The 19,834-nt window shown below is 46.5% G+C and overlaps 2 protein-coding genes across 6 annotated transcripts; one reads left to right on the top strand and one right to left on the bottom strand.

The window, feature by feature from the left end:
- Positions 1-167: 167 nt before the first annotated feature.
- Positions 168-1,056, top strand: ost4 (oligosaccharyltransferase complex subunit 4 (non-catalytic)). Its single transcript, XM_084439432.1, has 3 exons — positions 168-270; positions 493-649; positions 811-1,056. Exon 2 carries the CDS (start codon positions 494-496, stop codon positions 605-607), a length of 114 nt encoding a protein of 37 aa, XP_084295558.1. The 5' UTR covers positions 168-270; position 493; the 3' UTR covers positions 608-649; positions 811-1,056.
- Positions 1,057-1,731: 675 nt separating this feature from the next.
- agbl5 (AGBL carboxypeptidase 5) lies at positions 1,732-14,677 on the bottom strand. Of its 5 annotated transcripts, XR_014630483.1 has the most exons (18): positions 14,607-14,677; positions 13,491-13,752; positions 13,186-13,357; positions 12,905-13,071; positions 12,631-12,808; positions 12,182-12,360; positions 11,473-11,992; positions 10,815-10,984; positions 10,575-10,710; positions 10,104-10,309; positions 8,451-8,656; positions 7,533-7,712; positions 4,188-4,312; positions 3,836-3,888; positions 3,247-3,413; positions 2,514-2,641; positions 2,145-2,424; positions 1,732-1,970 (listed from the first exon to the last, which is right to left on the bottom strand). XR_014630483.1 is itself a non-coding variant. In XM_084439353.1 (17 exons), exons 2-17 carry the CDS (start codon positions 13,697-13,699, stop codon positions 2,332-2,334), a joined length of 2,889 nt encoding a protein of 962 aa, XP_084295479.1. In that variant the 5' UTR covers positions 13,700-13,752; positions 14,607-14,677; the 3' UTR covers positions 1,732-2,331. The 5 variants fall into 5 exon arrangements, 4 of the variants coding, with proteins under 4 accessions (XP_084295479.1, XP_084295482.1, XP_084295480.1 ...); XM_084439353.1 differs by having other exon boundaries at positions 1,732-2,424; XM_084439356.1 differs by lacking the exon at positions 2,145-2,424.
- Between the last annotated feature and the right edge of the window lie 5,157 nt (positions 14,678-19,834).

The raw sequence follows: 19,834 nt of genomic DNA, 5'->3' as shown, positions 1-19,834 counted from the left end.
CAATAAGTAGTCATGGATAGTTTACTGTCACACCACATAATTTTCATTAGTGAAAAAGAATTACTTAGCAACCCATCCAGACTCCACCCGCCCGGCTCAAACCCGGCGTACCCAGACTTCATAAACGTACAGCTCTGAAGCCCTGAATTTACGTGACGTGGCTTTTCCGTCTCCTCCGGAAGAGACGCACGATCTGTTCAAAGCTGACAGGAGCCGACTATTGCATCAATTGGATTTACTTAGCTACAACGCTCAATATAAAGGAATAAGGTAGGATTTGTAATAGTCGTTACTATGTCGGTGGGAGTTAAATGTTAGATAATTGTCCTTGAGCTTCAATATTTTATCTGACTTGCTAGCTGTCCGTTTTGGCTTAGCAATAACTAGCTAACCAAGATGCTAGAACAGCTAGCTATTAGGCTAGGCCAGGTGGCATCGTTTTGGTCATTCATGTTGTCCAAAAGTAAACTGATGTTTGTCTTTTTTTTGCAGGATGGTGACGGACGTTCAGCTCGCTATATTCGCCAACATGCTTGGCGTGTCGTTGTTCCTGTTGGTCGTGTTGTATCACTACGTCGCTGTCAACAATCCCAAGAAGCTGGAATAGAGTCCCCCCCGGTGTTGGTGGTGTGATGATGACGATAATGATGTGAGTGACCTCAAACTGGCGTTTTGGGAAGGGTTACAGCTCATGGATTCAATAAGTCATGAGTTCTTGAATCATTCTATACACAAGTTATAAATGCAGGAGCATGTGTGTAGCTAACTGCGTGTCTGTTCACTGAGTTTTAGTATGCCCTCCGTTTGCAGATGTAGGTGTGAGAGATTTGGACCAGTGCTACCCAGACCGTCCTCGGTGCCACCAGCATGGAGACGATGTTCCTCCTCTCCACACATCTCGTCTCTCTCCCTCACTACGCTGCCCCCACCCACCCTGTCTCTCTTCCCACCCACCCACCCTGTCTCTCTTCCCACCCACCCACCCTGTCTCTCTTCCCACCTCCACCCTGCCTGTCAGCATGTAAGAGTGTTGCTTCCTCCACCCTGCCTGTCAGCGTGTAAGAGTGTTGCTTTATAATAAAATGTTTGTAAATGATTCTGGGGCTTGTGTTCTTTTGAATTGCTCATTGACATTAATATTACCTCTACACACTACTTAGGCATTTGTGTCCCCTCGGTTATTTGCACCAAGACAAATGTTATTAGCGAGATTTGAATACGCTTTTCACTTATGATTTCAGTACTTTGTTTATTTCTCTAGTTATGCGAGGAAAGCATGAGAGAAACGGGTAATCCACTAGTGTCTGTTACACAACCATCAAATAGAGTAACATGATATACACCACAAACTTCACACCACTCTAGTATTATTCACAGTACACAGATATACTTCATATGTCTGCTTTATACAGTATCATTTGTATGTAGCAGTTGCTGGTGAACAAAGTTATGGGAATGTTGAGAGGGGTAGCGCTTTCTTACACTTATAGTCGGACCGTAAGTTGTACATTATATGAGCGCACAGCACATGCAAAGGCCCTTGGGAAGGAAAAAAAAATTAAGTGATACAGCACACACATATAAAAAAAAAAAAAAAAGACAGTTAAAAAGCTTTGATGAAAATAGTTCTGTTTAAAGGTGCATCTTTGCCCACACAGTAAATGTATATTGTAGTTCTCTTCAGTATTGGCTCTTTGGAATGCTTGATTAAGATATGCAGCAGTGCTCTGAAGTAGTGCAGTGTGTGCACACGCATGTGTGTGTATATTTATGTGTGTGTGTATATATATATATATATATATGCAGCAGACATCCTTCTCCTAGCAGCAGACTGGCTGGTGCAGGTAAACGTAGGTCGTTCCAGCCTGAGAGAGGTGAGGTGCTGTGCTCAGGCCTCTCCACATAGGGGCGCTGTCTCACACAGTCGCTGGCTCAGGCAGAGAATGCACTGGCTCAGACTCTTGCAGGACCTAGTGAGAAATACACTGTTTAAGACAAGATATTACTTAATAATCCCTGAGGGGGAATTCGGGCGTAACAGCAGCAGAAAACAGAACAGAAGATGTACAGAATAAAATCAAGAGTTAAAAAATAACGAAGTGTAGTGAAATGACAAGGATGGAAGTCCTAATTGGTGGTAGTACCAGGGGGAGTGGCTTTGTTTAGTGCATGAAGGCTCTCTGTGTTTCCGTTTCTGTCTCTCCCCGGTGTGTGTCTGCCCTTTCCCCTCACGTGACTAACCCCAGGAGCAGTTTGTATGTCGTGTTGTTTAAGTGTGCAAATTAACCCCAGTTGGGAAGAACTGCTGCTTCCTGCCTTCTTCCTGAAACATTACAGTAGCATATAAAGTGCACACAAAATAACAGTAGAAATATACAAATGATAAATGTGTGTGTGTTGGGGTGTGTACTTGCGATTCTGTTCCTATAGAGTCAAAATGAAGTAATGGGCTTTTAGAACCACTCCATGATAAGCGTCTCAACAGGAGTAGAAAGTGTGTTTGTGTGTGTTACCTGTTGTTGCTCTGTCTCAGGTGTGGCCTCTATGACATTGTCCCCCCTGCAGAGGTAACTCTTGTCAGGGTTCTTCAGTGGAGCTCTTGAGGCCAGGCCTAGAGCAGGACCTTCCTTTCTTGGTACACCTTCAACAGCACACAGGACAACACCATGAGAAGTCAAAAAGGACATCATAGATGCATGGTAGCACTCACCAATAAAAGATAAATGGACAGATCCTCTATTTCACCGGTTGATTTTTGGCGTCAATGAAACATGCTAACGTTTGGCCAGAGGCCTTCCTCAGAGCATGAATGAGCTTGGAATCAGATGGTACAAGTAATGATCCACAATGATTGAATTCAGGGGCCTCTGGCCGAAACGTTAGGATGTTTCATTGACGCCAAAAATCAACCGGTGAAATAGAGGATCTGTCGATGTATCTTTTATTGGTGAGTGCTACCATGCATCTTTGATGTCCTTTTTGATGTTCATATTTTTGGTTTAGCACCACTACTAGTCTATTTTTTGGGGAAGGCGCATCCATTTCTATTGCAACATATAAGAAGTGTTTGTAGAGGCAGCTGAGGTGTTGGCTATGGGTCAGCTGCATGTGTAATACCAGAGACGTGAGATACCAGAGATTAAAGCATTGTTAAGGGGTTACACTTTATCTAGGACCCTCGTTCCTGGTGATCAGAAACACCTGACACCACCCATGCACTATGTGACAAAGGGTGTATGAGCATACCTGACAGGTGTCTGCGAATGCCCGGTTTGAGGAGTCTCCAAACCCTCATGGTGGTTGACTCCTCCCTATTCCTAGAAGGGGAGGGGCTGAGACCCTGGGTGGGCGGGGCTGTGGTGGACTCCGCCCTCGAGACGGGGATGCGACTGGCCCTGGGCTGCAGCTCGCACCTAGACAGGCAGCATACAGACGGGACTCCATCAGATCACAACTAGTCTGGCTCAACAGATGTAGGTTTTTGAGATAAGCCTTTCAATTGGCACCGCTCAATTCCAGTGGCACCAATCACAGTCAATCCCCCAACACTGTTTTGCAAGGGCACTGTTGAAAAAAAACAAACAAGCTTGGCACCGCCCAAGACAATTGTGATTGTGTGGTTTAAAGAAATAGTGTTTTTTCCCCCCATCTCAGAATGATTATCGGGTGCAGCCAGACCCTTCTCCAGTGCTGGAACAGCGCGAAACAAAATGTGGAGAAATCTATGCGAGACTAGATCACAACGGCCAGTGTCTACATACAAAACATGTACCATTTATCATGTACGGTCACGGTTGTCCAAAGCAATCCCAGCGACAGGCAGGCGAACACTTACTTGCTGTACTCGATGGATGACAGGAAGTGATGGGGTCCCTTTTTCCCAGCAGCCTGAGACATAGAGACACAGAAGAACAAGAAGGTGTGGGCTGTAAGAGTATGTCAAAGTCAAATGTATATATATAGCGCATGTTCATACAAGCAAATGGAGCATACAGTGTTTTAGAGAATAAATAAAAACATAGTTTATTAGTTGGTATTAAGAAAAGTAAAATAAGAAAATGGAACAGGACAGAACATAAATGTTAAAATGAAATAGAAAATGTGTATCACACTTCCGGGTTGACAAGACACAGCACAGCGAGACTAGACAGTGTGTGTCAGGGAGTGTGTGTGTGCTGAGAGCTCACCTGTGTGTGTGTCTCTGTGGGCTGCTGTGTTTGCGTGACGGCCCGTCCCCCCCTCCCTCCACGTCCACTTCGCGAGGGGAAGTCCCGCCTCTGGCCTCCAGACAGTAGGTCAGGGGGGCTGAAGCCTGGCCACCAGAGGAGGGCAGCAGAAACAGGAACAAGGACAACAGGAAGGAAGAGAAGTGGACATCGCACATCAGTCATGAAGCCCTGTCCCATTTCTCACGTCCATCCAACTTTACGGCGCCATTTTATCCAAAACCATTTTTTGTTCACAAATTTGCTAAGCGACCATAGCATTGTGGAGGGGTTTCATTAAACGTTGCGGGTAGAAATGTAGTGTACAGCAATGACTGCTCCATATTGGTCATGATTGTCAAGTGAGACAGAAGGTTATCTGTATGAATTATATAATGTGGTGAGGCATCGCCTACTTAGCTGACAGCCGTTGGCCAGATGGTACAGTAGGACTACCGTGATGACATCATCATCAGAACAGAGGGATGCCTGTGTGGTGCATGGTTGTCATGGCTATGCTAACGAGTGGGCTGGAGCCCAGGGAGGCTGTCTTCTAGTTTATTTAGAGAAAGCCAGGCGCTGTGTGTGCGTGGGTTAGCGTTTTGACCAGATGTCAGATGAGGTCTGATAATACATTTGATTAGAGCATAAACACACACACTCTCTCTCTCTCTCTCACACACACACACACACACACACACTCAGCAGGAGAGAGTAGAAGTCTCACACACAGATGGTAGTTTCTCCACAGAGGGATAGTTTATTCCAGAGGTTGAACAGAGAGTGGGGGGTTATAGACAGCACAGTTATATAGGTTGATATTGAGATACAGTAACACAACCACAGCCTGGAATAGGAAGATAGGTTAGCACCATACTGAGAAACAGCACTCATCTCGTAGGAAACCTTTACAGAAGACAACTTGTAGGAGGGAGGGAGTTTTTCTGTTAATTTGATCCCGACAGGGGAAACGAAACACAAAGACACAATAAAACCCGGGACCTGTGATTTCACAGTGCTAGCAGACCCAGAGACGTTTCCTATTTCCCTCTCTCAACTTCCATGTGTACCGCAAACGTCTCGGACCTGGGGGGTCATCGGTTAGCATCCCCTCGGGTGAGATATCGAGGGAAGGAGAGATGCATCGGTAAGGAAGTCAGCGGAGACCGTACTGGAAACCGGCCCACTCTGGCAGAGAGAGAGACGAGGCTAGGGAGAGAGGAGGAGAGAGGAGGCTAGGGAGAGAGGAGGCTAGGGAGAGAGGAGGCTAGGGAGAGAGGAGGCTAGGGAGAGAGGAGGAGAGAGGAGGCTAGGGAGAGAGGAGGCTAGGGAGAGAGGAGGCTAGGGAGAGAGGAGGAGAGAGGAGGCTAGGGAGAGAGGAGGCTAGGGAGAGAGGAGGCTAGGGAGAGCACCTAGTGGTTCTAATGGAGACCATAGCAAGGCACGCCACAGCTACACTACAGCACTGAAACTGGAATAGAGCAGGACAGACAACAGCTGGATTCTAGGACAAAACAGGGTACTAAACAGACACCTACAACACAGATCCATACAGAGCTTGGCCTCTCTGGTTTAAAGGTCTAGAGACTATAGACAAGCACCAGCACATGAACTGGATCAGATGCTAAATATAATCCCAAATATATAATCTGACTCCATCTATCCTAATCCCACACATTATAATACGACTCTATAAGGTCTTCTACAGATAATGTAATGCCAGCTAAACACAAAACACAATACCAGCCACCTTTACTACCTTAAACCCTGCTTCACTTGGTTGGGACCCTGGGTATCAATGCACTACATCACGCTTCAACTGTACTATTTATACACGCCACACAGACTAACACACATCTGCCTGGATAACCTACCAGTGACACACATTACAATATCAAAGGTATAAAAATAACAATGATGATGAGCTTAACACGTACAACTGTCTTAACCTAGACTTAACTTAGACTTTCGTCCATGGTTCTAAACACATACTGTACAGCTGTCTTCCTCCATGGTTTGACTTCATCCGTCAGTTTTCAGACTCACCTTAATTAAACCATAACTCAAAACGCAATTCCAGAAACATTGGATAACATACTTGTCAACTGCAGTCTGTGCTTGTCATTAATAATTCGCCATTAAACAATCGTTACATATTTATCAGGATTACAGTGAGTTCCAGGCTGTCAAGGCCTTCTCTCAGTTTGTGAGGAAACCTTTAAAGCTAAAAAGAGAAGCTGCCAGAGAGCAGAGATGAGTGCTGAGGGAGAGCCAGGGTTCGAACCCTAACCCTTACCCTGTAGAGATGAGTGCTGAGGGAGAGCCAGGGTTCGAACCCTAACCCTAACCCTGTAGAGATGAGTGCTGAGGGAGAGCCAGGGTTCTAACCCTAACCCTAACCCTGTAGAGATGAGTGCTGAGGGAGAGCCAGGGTTCGGGTTACTGGAGGCTAGGCCAGGGAATGTGTGTTGTCGCACACCATTGATAAATAGCATAAAAAAGAGAAATAATAAAACGGCAAAATAGAATAAAAATGAATAAAAAATACACAAAATATCTGCCACATTGTTTTACTCTGATTATGAAAACAACACACCGACATTCGGAATATACACTCACACTCTCTCTCACACACCCATGCCATCAGAAGTGAAAAGTGCATCATGGCAAAATAAATACATTTTTTGAATGTCTTTTCATCATCTACAGGGAGTAGCCCGATGTGTTCAATCTCATGATTTGGCCACCGGAAGAAAACACCTCTTTGTTCTGGAACAATGTGATGCTTGTGAATGTATTCGATTGGGATAATAGAAAAGAAGCATCTTATATGAGGCGACTTCTGAACACATCTGAATGATTTACACAGGGCCTTCCTATCTAAGCTTATAAACACTGGTCAGTCTGCTTGGCTAGCTTTTTATTACAAATATAAAAAAACATCCTGTTACTATCGAGAACTGGGCTAGTATTAATTTATCAGCTTAGTGTGTCGGAAAATGTAGTGAGTTTGGGAAACAAGGAGTAGTAAGGTGCAGATGTGGCAGGTGTTACACACAGTGGAAAGCAGAGGAGCGTAAAACTTTGACACTAGCACCAAACAAACTCAACTCCCCACACAAACGCACACACACACACGCAACCACACACTCGCTCAGTCCTTTGTGGACCCAGTCTGGGAGGTGCTGGCGTCGGTCATGAAGGCGAGTGGAGGCGCTAGGCCCTGCTGGAGCAGGGGACTCAGTTTGGAGAGCAGCCCAGGCCGGGGCAGGGCCTGCAGGGAGGGGAGCAGGGAGGAGAGGCTGGGAGGCTGGAGGGAGTACAGACCTGCCATACTGACGGACGCTGGGAGGGGGCAGGAGCCCCCCGCACACACCGAGGAGGAGGAGGAGGAGGAAGAGGAGGAGGGAGGGGAGAGCGGGGGGCAGGAGGTCGAGTGGCTGTTGCTAGGAGACCGAAGTACTGAACGCAGGTGGAGGGGTCGTCTCTTCTCCTGAGCCTTAGTGTCTACAGAGGGAGACACACACACACACACACACACACACACACACACACACACTCCTGCTCAGACACGTGCAGGGTACACACCCAGGGGAACCACGCACACACACACGCACGCAACACACGCGTACATGCACATTCACATGCATGCAAGCACACAGTCTCAGTTACATGCAGGACACATACACTGCATAGAAGCTGACCCTGATCCTTTGCCATGTAGTGAAACAGGTTTTTGTGGTTCACCCTATTTGATTAGGGCTTATTCAGTCAGGTGCAGGGGAACTTGTAACCACAGCCATGCACACACACAGAGCAGCGGTGTCTCAGAGATTCCAGGTCATAACGGGGTCAGGGATCAGAGCCATGCAAGTTAGTGTCTCTCACTTCAGCCAATCACAGCTGAGGCTCAAGTCCCCGATCTGACATCATTTGCGCCTTTTTCTCCCAGCGCACATTCTATACCGAGGACTTCTGACTACTGGCCATCGGGGGGCCACTCCGTCCCGGGGGAAAGACACTCAACCCCTGACCGCGGCTGGCTGGGAGCAGCTGCCCAAACACACACATACATCCCCCCTTTCACCCCGACTCAGGCCAAAGCTGTGCTACACGGACCGTCCCAAGCGGTCACCGTCCTTCAGACACGCCCCGGCGCTACGAGAGGACATGCCGCGGGAGAGAGAACGAGCGACGGAGAGGAAGAGCGAAAGAGAGGAGAGGCGAAGAGGTAGACGGTCTTACCTCTGACGGGGCCGAGGGCCTTGCCGCCGCCGCGGACAGAGTGCGTGCTGGTCTGTCCGTGGGCGTGGGGGCGGGGCGGCGGGGGGCAGCCGAAGGTGAAGCTGGGAGAGGTGTGTATCTTCGGGGACGGGGTCTGGCTGCTGCTGCTGTGGCTGTTGGAGCGAACGCGACTCAGCGCGTTCTCCGACGCCGAGCTGGAGAGAGAGCTGGAAACGCAACAAGAGGAGAAACAAAGCATGAATGTTGGGAGGATACAGTCAAGCCGGAAAGTCTGCACACCCTTTTCACCATTTTATTACGTTACAGACTTATTCTGATTGAGTTCATTTTTTGTCTCACAAATTCAATTGATTGGACATGATTCGGGATATGATATAAGATCCCACAGTTGAGTGCATGACAGAGCAGACTCCAAGCCATGGGCCCAAAGGAATTATCTGCAGATCTCAGAAACAGGTTTGTGTCAAGGCATAGATCTGGAGAAGGGTACGGAAAATTTTCTGCAGCTTTACAGGTCCCAAGAGGCCAAAGGCCACCATCATTCATAAATAGAAGAAGTTTGGAACCACCAAGAATCTTCCTAGACCTGGCCGCCCGGCCAAACTGAGCAATCGGGGAAGACTGGCCTTAGCCAGGGAGGTGAGCAGGAACCCGAGAGTCACTCTGACAGAGCTCCAGCGTATCCTTGTGAAGATGGAAGAACCTTACAGAAGATTAACCATCCAGGCAGCACTCCACCAATCAGGCCTTTATGGTAGAGTGGCCAGATGGAAGACACTCCTTAATAAATGGCACATGACAGCCCGCTTGGAGTTTGCCAAAGGGCACCTAAAGGACTCTCAAACCTTGAGAATCAAGATTCTCTGGTCTGATCAAACCAAAATTTAACTTTTTGGCCTGAATACCAGGCGTCACTTCTGGAGGAAACCAGGCACCGCTCATCACCAGGCTAATACCATCCCTACAGTGAAACATGGCGATGGCAGCATCATGTAGTGAGGATGTTTTTCAGCAGCGGGAACCTGATATAGGGAAAGATGAATGCAGCTCAGTACACCAAGATCCTTGAAGAAAACCTGCTCCAGAGCGCTCTGGACCTCAGACTGGGGCAAAATGACAACGACCTGAAGCACACAGCCAAGAGAACAAAGGAGTGGCTTCGGAGAAAGTCTGTGAATGTCCTTGAGTGGCCCATCCAGAGCCCAGACATGAATCCAGTTGAACATCTGTGGAAAGAGCTGAACATGTCTGTGTACCGACGCTCCCCATCCAACCAGATGGAGCTTGCAAGGATATGCCAAGAGGAACGGTCACAAATCTCCAGAAACAAGTGTTCCAAGTTCGCAGCTTCTTTCCCAAGATGCATTGAAGCTGTAATCGCTGCCAAAGGTGCATCAACCAAATATTAGGCTAAGGGGTGTGTACAGATATGTATCCCCTATATAACCTATTTTAGTCAGTAAAATAAAATTGCATATTTTCTAAAAACCTGTTTTCACTTTCGTCATTATTGGCTATTGTGTGTAGATGCGGCAAAAAAAAAGAAGAGCTGAACCTATTGTAGAATAATCCCGAAACGTAAAACAAAACGTGAAAAAGGTGAAAGGGGTGTGCTTTCGGTCGAGAATGCCCACTGCATACGTCAGTACTCACGTGCTGAAACTCTTGGGCGGCGACGCCTTGCTGCCATTCCGGTGAATGCGTGGCTGAGGGTGTGTGCTCGGGCCCTTGCTGTTGCGGACGTGTTTGAGTATCCAGGCACGGAGGTTGGTCAGGCAGCTGTGCTCTGAGAGGATGAGGCGCGGCCACGGGTTACACTCTGCCATGTCCAGGGCTGCTATGGCGACCGCACGTCCCACCTAACACACGTGCACACACGTACACACACACGTTTTTACAAGTATGCATTATATCAAGTATTTCAACACACAAACAATTATATCAAGTATTTCAACAATTAAATAAAGTTTGTAAAGTTTTCAAAATAAATAAAGTTTGAATTATATCAAGTATTTCAACAATTATATCAAGTATTCCAACACACACACACACACATCCTTATATCAAGTATTTCAAGTGTGTGTGTTTGTGTGTGTGCGCGCGCGCATGTGGTCGAACCCCTACCTGTTCATATATCTCAGGTGTATATTTGGGAGGGAACGTGGGGGGCGGAGGGGGTGTTGCTCGTCCGTTGTCGTGGCAGGCCGGAGGGATGGTGTTGACTGCTCTCCCCGTGTTGTAGTTACACTCCAGGGTATAACTGCAGAGACAACACGTTAAGTTTCACGCGCACGCACACACACCGCCTCCATCATCCTACAGGTGTGTGTACGTGTGTGTGTGTGCGTGTGCGCGCGTCTCCACCTGTGCAGCAGTCCTATGGCCTTGTGTACGGCCACGCGTCCACTGCCCTCCTTCGACTGTCCGTCCCTCTTGTCTCGGGCGTACATGTTCTTCTCTGAGAAGTTACAGCCCACAAAGTCGAAGTGGGCCGAGTTCACCGCTATCAGCTTGGGATAGAGCATGTTCTCCACCTGCAGAGAGAGAGAGAGCAACACACAGACCGACGTGCAGGCCAACGACGTTAGCATGATATCCACCTTCGGCTTAAGCCTAATTTATACTTTGTGAGCCTTTTTGTGAGCATGTTTTGGCTCATGGCTCACAGCTCTGTGCATTTATACTCAATGAGCCGTGCCCTGCTGTGTCCATGTCCAAAGACTACAAAGTAACACAATCATGCTAAGTTGTTACCAAACAAGAAAATGTTTCTCATCTCCCAGCAACACAGAACGCTTCGTCTCTCCAGGCCAGTCAACCAATCATATATGTGCGAGATATAACGACATATAATAACGCGGTGTGAGCCGCTAGAAATTTGAGGTGGTACGAGCCAAGCGGCTCACAGCCTGCGAGACGTTCCCAATGCCGTCAATGAGCCAAAAATGGCGGCTCACAAAGTATAAATTAGGCTTTAGAGCTACATGTCCAACGAAAGGCTCCCATGCTCCGTCTCTCTCACCTGCTGGCTCTCCTCTGATAGGCTGTTTCCGTACATGAAGCAGCCTCGCTTGGAGGCGTGCCCGTGAAGGTCGACGTAGTAAGCCACGCCTCCCTCCCGTGGAGGGATTTGCTCCCCGGCTGTGAGCGACAGCTCCAGGGGGACTAAGGGAGTGGTCTCTGAGGAACTCGGCGAATCGTTCTCGTTGCGGTGACTCCCCTCCCCTTTTCCCATCTCCGTGGCGACCCAGACGTTCTCCTCCGTCACCATCGGGACCTCCGGGTGGGCGGAGTTCGAGTCTTTCTCCGAGTTGCGCTGGTTCAGGCTGAGCTCCAGGGCAGTGAGGGGCGAGGCTTGATGCTGATTGGTGGGCTTGGTGGTGAGGGGAGGGGCGGTGGCGTGTGTGTCGGGGGGAGGGTGCTGCAGGCGGTTGTGTGTGTGGTGGTACAGCAGCAGGGCTTTGGCCGCGTAGATGGAGGGGTGCAGCTCAGGGCTGGGGTTGAGGTACTGTCTGTTCAAGTTCACCCCCCTGGAATCAGTCCTACAGGGCGGAGCAGAGAGAGAGATCAACCACAGGTCAGTCAGAGAATTGTTTCCCCCCCAAAAAAATGTTCATTTCATACAGTACAAATAAATAGTAGAATTATGTTTCAGTGTTGTCAAGTGTGAGTGTGTGTGAACGTCTGTGGGGGGCATGCATCCACGTGTCTGTGTGTGTGTGTGTGTGTACCTGTAGTGGCCACGGACCACCCCGTCAGGATTTAGCATAGGGATGAGCTTGAAGACAAACATGTTTCGCAGTGTGTGGGCGCGCGGATCGTCTCTCCTCAGGATGAAGCTGAGGAAACCGTTGAACACGAACGATGACGGAGTCTCCCCGGGGTGCACGCGACTGCTCAGGAAAAACACCTGCAGACACACACACACACACACGCCTCCATCAATATCACCACTAGTGCCATAACAGTGATGACCAGGGGTGAAAATTAACTTTTTGGCTCACGGTGAGTCACCTGCCAAGGGGACTGTAGATGAAAAAATCTACCGGCCAAGTATATATATTTTTCAGATAGCCTTCCAAAATCTAGTCGCCAATTGGAAATTTTCCCTGCATTTGGCCGGTGGCAGGTGTTAATTTTCAGCCCTGGGACACAACCAAGCCTTGCTGGTGACAGTTACCCGTTTGCCAGGGAAGAGATGTGGTCTGGGTGTTGACGTGTCGGGGAACAATTTGGGCAGGCGGGGTTCTCTCTTCTCCTGCATCCCGTTACAGTTGGTGACGGTCAGGAGGTCAACTCTGTTGCCATCCAGAGAGTGACATAACACCTCCCTGTGGTAATACACACCGTCCCCCGCACTGGCAGAGACGGAGGCGGAAAGAGCGTTGTATAAAATAATAATATTAATCACACAATGTGTGTATGTGAGTGAATGTGTGTGTGTGTGTGTGTACCTGCTGGGGCTCAGTGTTGCAGAGCTGGGGTATCTCTGGTCGAGCTGCTGCAGGAGCTCCTGGCTGTCGGTGTAGGAGAAAGGGTAGCAGAAGGAGAAATACGTGGCCCCCCCGCGCACCTCCACCAACCGGTGGCTAAACGACAGGACGAACTGACCGTCCACCATCTAAGAGAGGAGAGAAACAGTGGAGAAGGAGGAGAGAAAAAACGACAACATCAAAGCCTTATAAAGCCTCATTCTGAGTGTGAATCAATGTGGTGTGTGTGTATGTGTGTGTACCTCAAAGCTTGGTCTCTCTCTGACCCTCTCCCAGCGAGTCTTGCCAGGTATGGTGCGTACGAGAGCCGCCATGCCCTGGCTGTAGAGTTTGCTCTGCTTGTTCATGTTCATCACGTTGATCTTGAGCATCTTCCCCGGCACGGCACCACGAACACTGAAGTAGAACCATGACCTGCGATGCACAAAATAAACAAACAAAAAAAACAAAAACACATGTACACATGTCATGAGATGAAATGAATGTCATTCAAAAGTGCTTATGATTCTCCCAATGATCTTCAGTGTGTTCTGTGTTGCCAAGTTACCGGTTCCCATTCTCCTGTTCCGTCCCCGCACAGTCTGGGCGTGTCCAGATGTTGAACTCGTAGTCCGGGGCGGAGTTAGGGCCTGAGATGCCATTAGAGAAGGAGTCTGCAGAGGGAGAGGAGCTGGACTTCTCCACCCTCTCTACACGTGCAAGGTTCCCTGAGTCGAAGCGGGAGCTGAACACCACACTGCCAAAACGTGCCTCCATGATGCCGACCTCACCCCTCAGGTGCTTAGGGCCAGCCTGCGCTCACACCCAGCCTGTTACACATCCAAACACACACCTATTGAGTTTGTAACTGAGAAAAATAAGAAAAAGGTGCTTTGATTTCTCATGAGTATAGTCATTACATCCTAGGTTCAGAAGCACAGGCACACTGAAGTGCAACAAGACACACCCACATTCACGCTAGAATGCACAGTAAACAATTGATGGAGTGGGTTAAAGCAGTGAGCTCATATTTCTGCTGGCAAAAGGCCAGCTAGTCTTACCAGAGAACATTCAGGCTAGGCCGTGGACTGGCTAGAATACAGCCAGTGCTATTCTTTTCTAACGTAACCCACTGACTAGCTAGCTACAGATCCGTTTCAATTGGTACATAAAGCTCTCGATTGATGTCAAGTGACAGCGATTCTCCTGTGCACGGCTTTACATAGCTAGCCACAACCCTGCAAGCTTTTATTGTTGACTTGGTCTACTACTGATGGTGTCAGGCTAACGTACGTAGCCCTTGCAAATTATCTACCAGATCTACTGTCCAGCCAGGATACTCTGTCGTGTTGACTAGCTTTGATTAGCAACAACGTGATAGCTAGCTAGCAAGAAACCATGCTGAATAAACATACTAACTCAGCAAATAAGATACGTATTATCTTGCATTTATCTTTGGTAGTTGTGTTACATATGCACTATAGGGAAAGGCAGGCTAGCAAAGGCTTGGCTAGAGACAGCTAGGCTAGCTAGCTAACGTTAGCATTAAGTTAAGCTAACGAATGGACAAAAACAATACACACCGTCGTATAACGCGACATTCGATGACAGATTCGTCACTGTCGTGCCACGTTATATATATATGAAATGTGGGATTAGACATGAAGCAATGAACAAGTCTTACTTATTTGTGATACGTGCTCATTTTCGCGTTCGCGTCCTTTCAGGTCACCAAGATGCTCTTTAAACCCAAACAAACCCACACAGCGGAGCAACACAATCAGTGTGCTGATTGGTTAAACCAGAGAACGATGAGTGTACGCCGTATCGAGGCGTACGTGGGCTGGCAGTCGCGGATATAAATACTACCTACTCTTTTTGAAGTTTCAGAATATAAAAAAAATACATGAGGAAAACTAGCACCGATCAGCTGATCGTTGATTTAAAAAAAAAAAAAAAAAAAAGTATTGGAGGATGCGGGCATCGATCCCGCTACCTCTCGCATGCTAAGCGAGCGCTCTACCATTTGAGCTAATCCCCCGCTCTACCAGAATGATCCCGTCAGGCACTTTGTGTTTAGCAAAGAGTACCCACGCCCAGATGTTTTAGCTACTGCAAAAGTTCTGGGTACAAGCTCGCTATTATATTCGTGGACGCCAATGTGGACACCTCTGAACAGGCTCAGTAAGCTAGCTAACCACCTACCAAGTTAGCTAACCAGCATAACCTACCTTATTCTCCTTGGTCAGTTACGTTACATGACAGTCATTTAGCTGACATTTTTAACCAACGTGATTTGCAATAATTGCATTTAACGTAGGTAGTATGTGCTACTACTACGAATATCAAAGCAGTAAACCTACAATAGCCACCAACCATTTTTTTTAAAGACATTATGAAAAAGTGACCTCCTTCGAGCCGGATTTGAACCAGCGACCTAAGGATATCCATTACACTCTACAGTCCTCCGCTCTACCAACTGAGCTATCGAAGGGGCTGGACAGCATCGAGTATTTATACTATTTAAGCCTGCTGAAAAAGCCGATATATCTAAAACACACAAGTGAAGTTTATCATTGCACATTGCCCTCTCCTGCTAGATATTTAACTACATATTTATGTGGTGACAGCAACAATAATACAGCCAGCCACGACGGTCATCATTGCTGTGTCCTACCTAAAGAACACCACTAGAGGGAGCTGAGGACTCACACATTAAGTCATACTGAGAACTGTACAATAGTTATTGGGAGGGACAGAGTTACAAGATGGCACAATACAGTGCTTAATACAGTTCAGTTTACATCTGCTGCAACTGCTGAGTTGGAGAGTGTCACCAAATACTTCACTTAATAAAGCTCATGATACACAGGCAACTTTTTGGGGCAATGGAGTGGCAGCAGTTAACCTAACTAAAAAAGAATTGTCGGCAATTCAAATTACATATTGATCATTGATTCAATTGTGTCTCTTATGCATAATGCAATCTATCTGAAATATGCATTTTGATGTAGTTATGCACTTTCAGATATGCACTTTAAATAGGCCCAGGTGATTGTTGGTCTTACCATGCTGGCATTTGTCTTTTACTTTCTTTTTTTATACTATATCCTACTTGTTTAATAGTGTGTAGGGAGTATAGGGACGTGACAGCGATACAGCAGCACTCTTCTCCTCTCTGGAATCCCTTTGAGTGTTGCCAACTTGTCGACTGTCGCTCTATCTGGCGACTTTCGAGACTCCCTTGGCGACTTAATTAGTCAAGAGACCAGCGACAAATCTAAAAACTTTTTCTGGTCATGTGGGGCATGATTGTGTTAACAAAGTGGAGCGAGCGGACACCGTGATCACTCTGAGCAAGAGCTGCTTTTCCTATTCATTTTGCCTCTTTCAGAAATGCATATTATGCAAATTAGTAGATTACGTCATCTAGCTACTTCTAGCTACTTTTGGGAGAAACAACAGCTACTTCTCTCACAGAGGAGTTGGCAACACTGATCACTTTTCATACTGTAAACCATTCTACTCCCCCTGTGAGTTCACATCCTTGGTTTTGGCTAGCATGTATATTCCTTCCAAGCGGAGGCACAATGCATGCTCGCTGACCAGATCAGGGGTGTGGGAAGCGTATGTCCCCAGACCAATTTTTCTATATCATTGCCTTGCATTGCCCCCTGAAAAAAAAAAGAATGGCAAAAATAGCTTTTAGATCTTTAACGTTTTTAGCATAAGTCAATGGAGTTTAACATAGCGAAAATTAGCATCGTGAGACATTTTCTGACTGGGAGTGAAAGATGATGATATGAAAATATTGCTGTTGGTTGCTGTAGCTAGCTACTTAAGTAATGTAACCACAGTTTAGTCTATGTCTTGTGGACTACATGGCATTGCATTCAAGTTCCCATTTTCCCCATTTATGCTTTTCAGCAATGCTTTTGCAATTTCTCTTCAGCTTTTCAGCATTCACACTCATTTTCTGCAGGATTTTTTTTTTTTCTAGTACCGTAATGTTTTTATGTACTGTAAATAATTGTTTATATTTATTTTACCTAAGTTATGTGCACTCGTTTCATTTCAGCTCAGTGTAGATAAATGCACCAATACTAACGCCTTACTGCATGCGTCTATGACAACACTGTCAACACCATGTATCTGTGACATGTCCGCCCTGCGACAGCACTAGCACTATCCCCTGAAAAAAATCCTAGGGCAAACACTGCGGACACCTTTGTTATTGTCCTAGGTGACTTCCAACAGAACTAATCTCAGCCATTAACTCCCCAAATACCGCCAGCAGATAAAATGCCCAACCAGGGAGGAGAACACTCTAACCAACGCCTAATATGCCATCTCCTATGCTGTGCTGGGCCACTCTGACCATGCCATCGCCCACTTGATCCCTGAATACAGCTTTGTCAAGAGTGTATGCGTTCCAACCTGCAATACAACAACGACAAGCTGGTTCACAGCCAGACTCAGGAAGTGAAGGCTGGAGAAAGAGGAAATACGTAGGAGTGGGGATAAGAACCGGTTTCAAAGAGGCCAAGTACAGATTTAGCAAGGCAGTGAAGGAGGCTAAACAACTACTCTGAGAAACTCCAACACCAATTCTCAGATGCGTCCTCTGTGTGGAAAGGCCTCAGACAGATCACAAACTACAAACCGAGATCCCTCTAGGCCACTGACGACTCGAGATCGACCAGCTGCTGTCCTGGTATGGCCAAAACGACCTGGAGCTCACTCAAGACTGGAGATGATTGTAGACTTTAGAGAGAATCCAGCCCGGCCCACACTGAATGGCACCCCTGTGACTACTGTTGACTCCTTCCGCTTCCTGGGCACCACCATCTCCCGGGACCTCAAGTGGGAGCTGTACAGATTCCTCACCAAAAAAGTACAGCAGAGGATGTACTTCCTGAGGCAGCTGAAGAAATTCAACATACCAAAGTCAATGATGGTACTCTTCTACACCTCCATCAAGTCCATCCTCACCTCCACCAACACCAACTGGTTCTCTGCCACAACAGACAAGGACAAGGGCAGACTGCAGTGCATAATCCACTCTGCTGAGAGTGATCGGCTGAGAGAGTGATACATTTTACTCATCTAGGAAATTCGTTTAGCTAAGTTAGCTAATATTAGCTAGCAGACATTACTCGTTTAACACTCACCAAAACCTTGTAAAGCCGATCTCTTATTTCAGCTCTTACAGAACTGGCATAGCTGCAGCTCTCACCATGGACAAACATATAGTGATTTTCACCTCTTTTAATAATTTGAAACTCATTCTGGAATAACTGCTTTACAGTCTTACGAAAAACTGTGACTTTCTTGACTTGCAAAATTATGTTTTAAATTGACAAACATCATATGTGTATCGCCATGGCACAATTCAATGGTCATCCCGCTTGAATTGTGCCATGACCATCACGTTTGTCAATTAAAAACAAATTGTACTAATCTCTGTTAAATCCCAAGTGAATTAGTATTAGCTTGCTGACATAACACTCACCAAAACCTTGTGAAGCCAATCTGGCATTCAAGCTCTTACAGAACTGACCATCTCTCCTTTCCCATTACTGCAGCTCTCAACATGTCCAGACTAATTGTGATTTTCACCTCTTTTAGGACAAATTGCGACTTTCTTGACTTGCAAAATGATTAGCAAGTCAAGAAATTCGCAGTTTGCCTTAAGACTGTAAAGCAGTTTTTCCAGAGCAAGTTTAAAATTATTCAAAGAGGTGAAAGATAGATAATATACTTTAATGATCCCCGGCATATGGTTAAAAAAATAAAATAAAATAAAAAATAAAATAAAAAAATACAGCAAGGTGTTAAAATGCACTAGGTACAGAGTAGTAAGCATGAAATAGAGGAAGAAAAAGGACTATATACATCTATATGTGTACAGTGTAGTAGGCTATATTCCGCTTAGGCACTCTATGCTCTATACACTTCAGGCCTTTTGTTTCTTGCATTAGAAATGCATTGACACACAGATACTATAAAGTATCAGGACTGCTAGATAACAGTATTAGTTGCAACTTAAATTTACAAAGGTAATGTCATAAACTAAGAGTTTCTACACAATTTAGCCAGTATACAATCTTACAAAAAATTGTGGAGACGTGCGGGCCAAATTAACAGTTTATCGTTATCGTTAGCATGTTTGCTATCAACGGCCTGCGCCATTTGCTACTTCTGTACAAACGAGACAAACTCTTTCACCACTTCTTTTACTAGTTCAACTAAAATTATACTCACTAAAATTATCTAGCAAACTACGACAGTCTCTGTGAGGTTGTAACCCATTACCAACCTGTAACGTAGGAAGAAATAAGCGAGACAGAAGTGGCTTTCCATTGTCCAATGAAAACCGCCGAGCACGTACCGAGCACCAGCTTCGTGAACCATCTGGCGCGCGTCAGGTTAACCTAGCACGCGCTCTTGACTACGGTCTCACACTGCCACCTACTGTCGGAAAAAATACTAGACGTTAGACAATCATTTTCGGTTAAAACCAGATACGTTTTCAGACAGGTAAAATAAAATGCAGGTTCTCTTCAACTTGACATACTCTATGGACAAAAATATTGGGACACCTACAAATTACACCTACAGGAGCTTTTATAACATCCCATTCTAAATTCATAGGCATTAATGTGGAGTTGGTCCCCCCTTTGCAGCTATAACAGCTTCCACTCTTCTGGGAAGACTTTCTACAAGATTTTGCGTGTCTGTGGGGATTTTTTCCCATTCATCCAGAAGAGCATTTGTGAGGTCAAACACTCATGTTGGACGAGAGGGCCTAGCTCGCAATCTCTCTTTTAGTTTATCCCAAAGGTGTATGATAGGTTTGAGGTCAGGGCTCTGCACCCCACCCAACCATGCCTTTATGGACCTTGCTTTGTG

The sequence above is a fragment of the Borostomias antarcticus genome (genome assembly GCF_949987555.1).
Source record: "Borostomias antarcticus genome assembly, chromosome: 6".
NCBI classification, from domain to species: domain Eukaryota; kingdom Metazoa; phylum Chordata; class Actinopteri; order Stomiiformes; family Stomiidae; genus Borostomias; species Borostomias antarcticus.
This window is presented reverse-complemented; position numbering and strand designations above follow the sequence as displayed.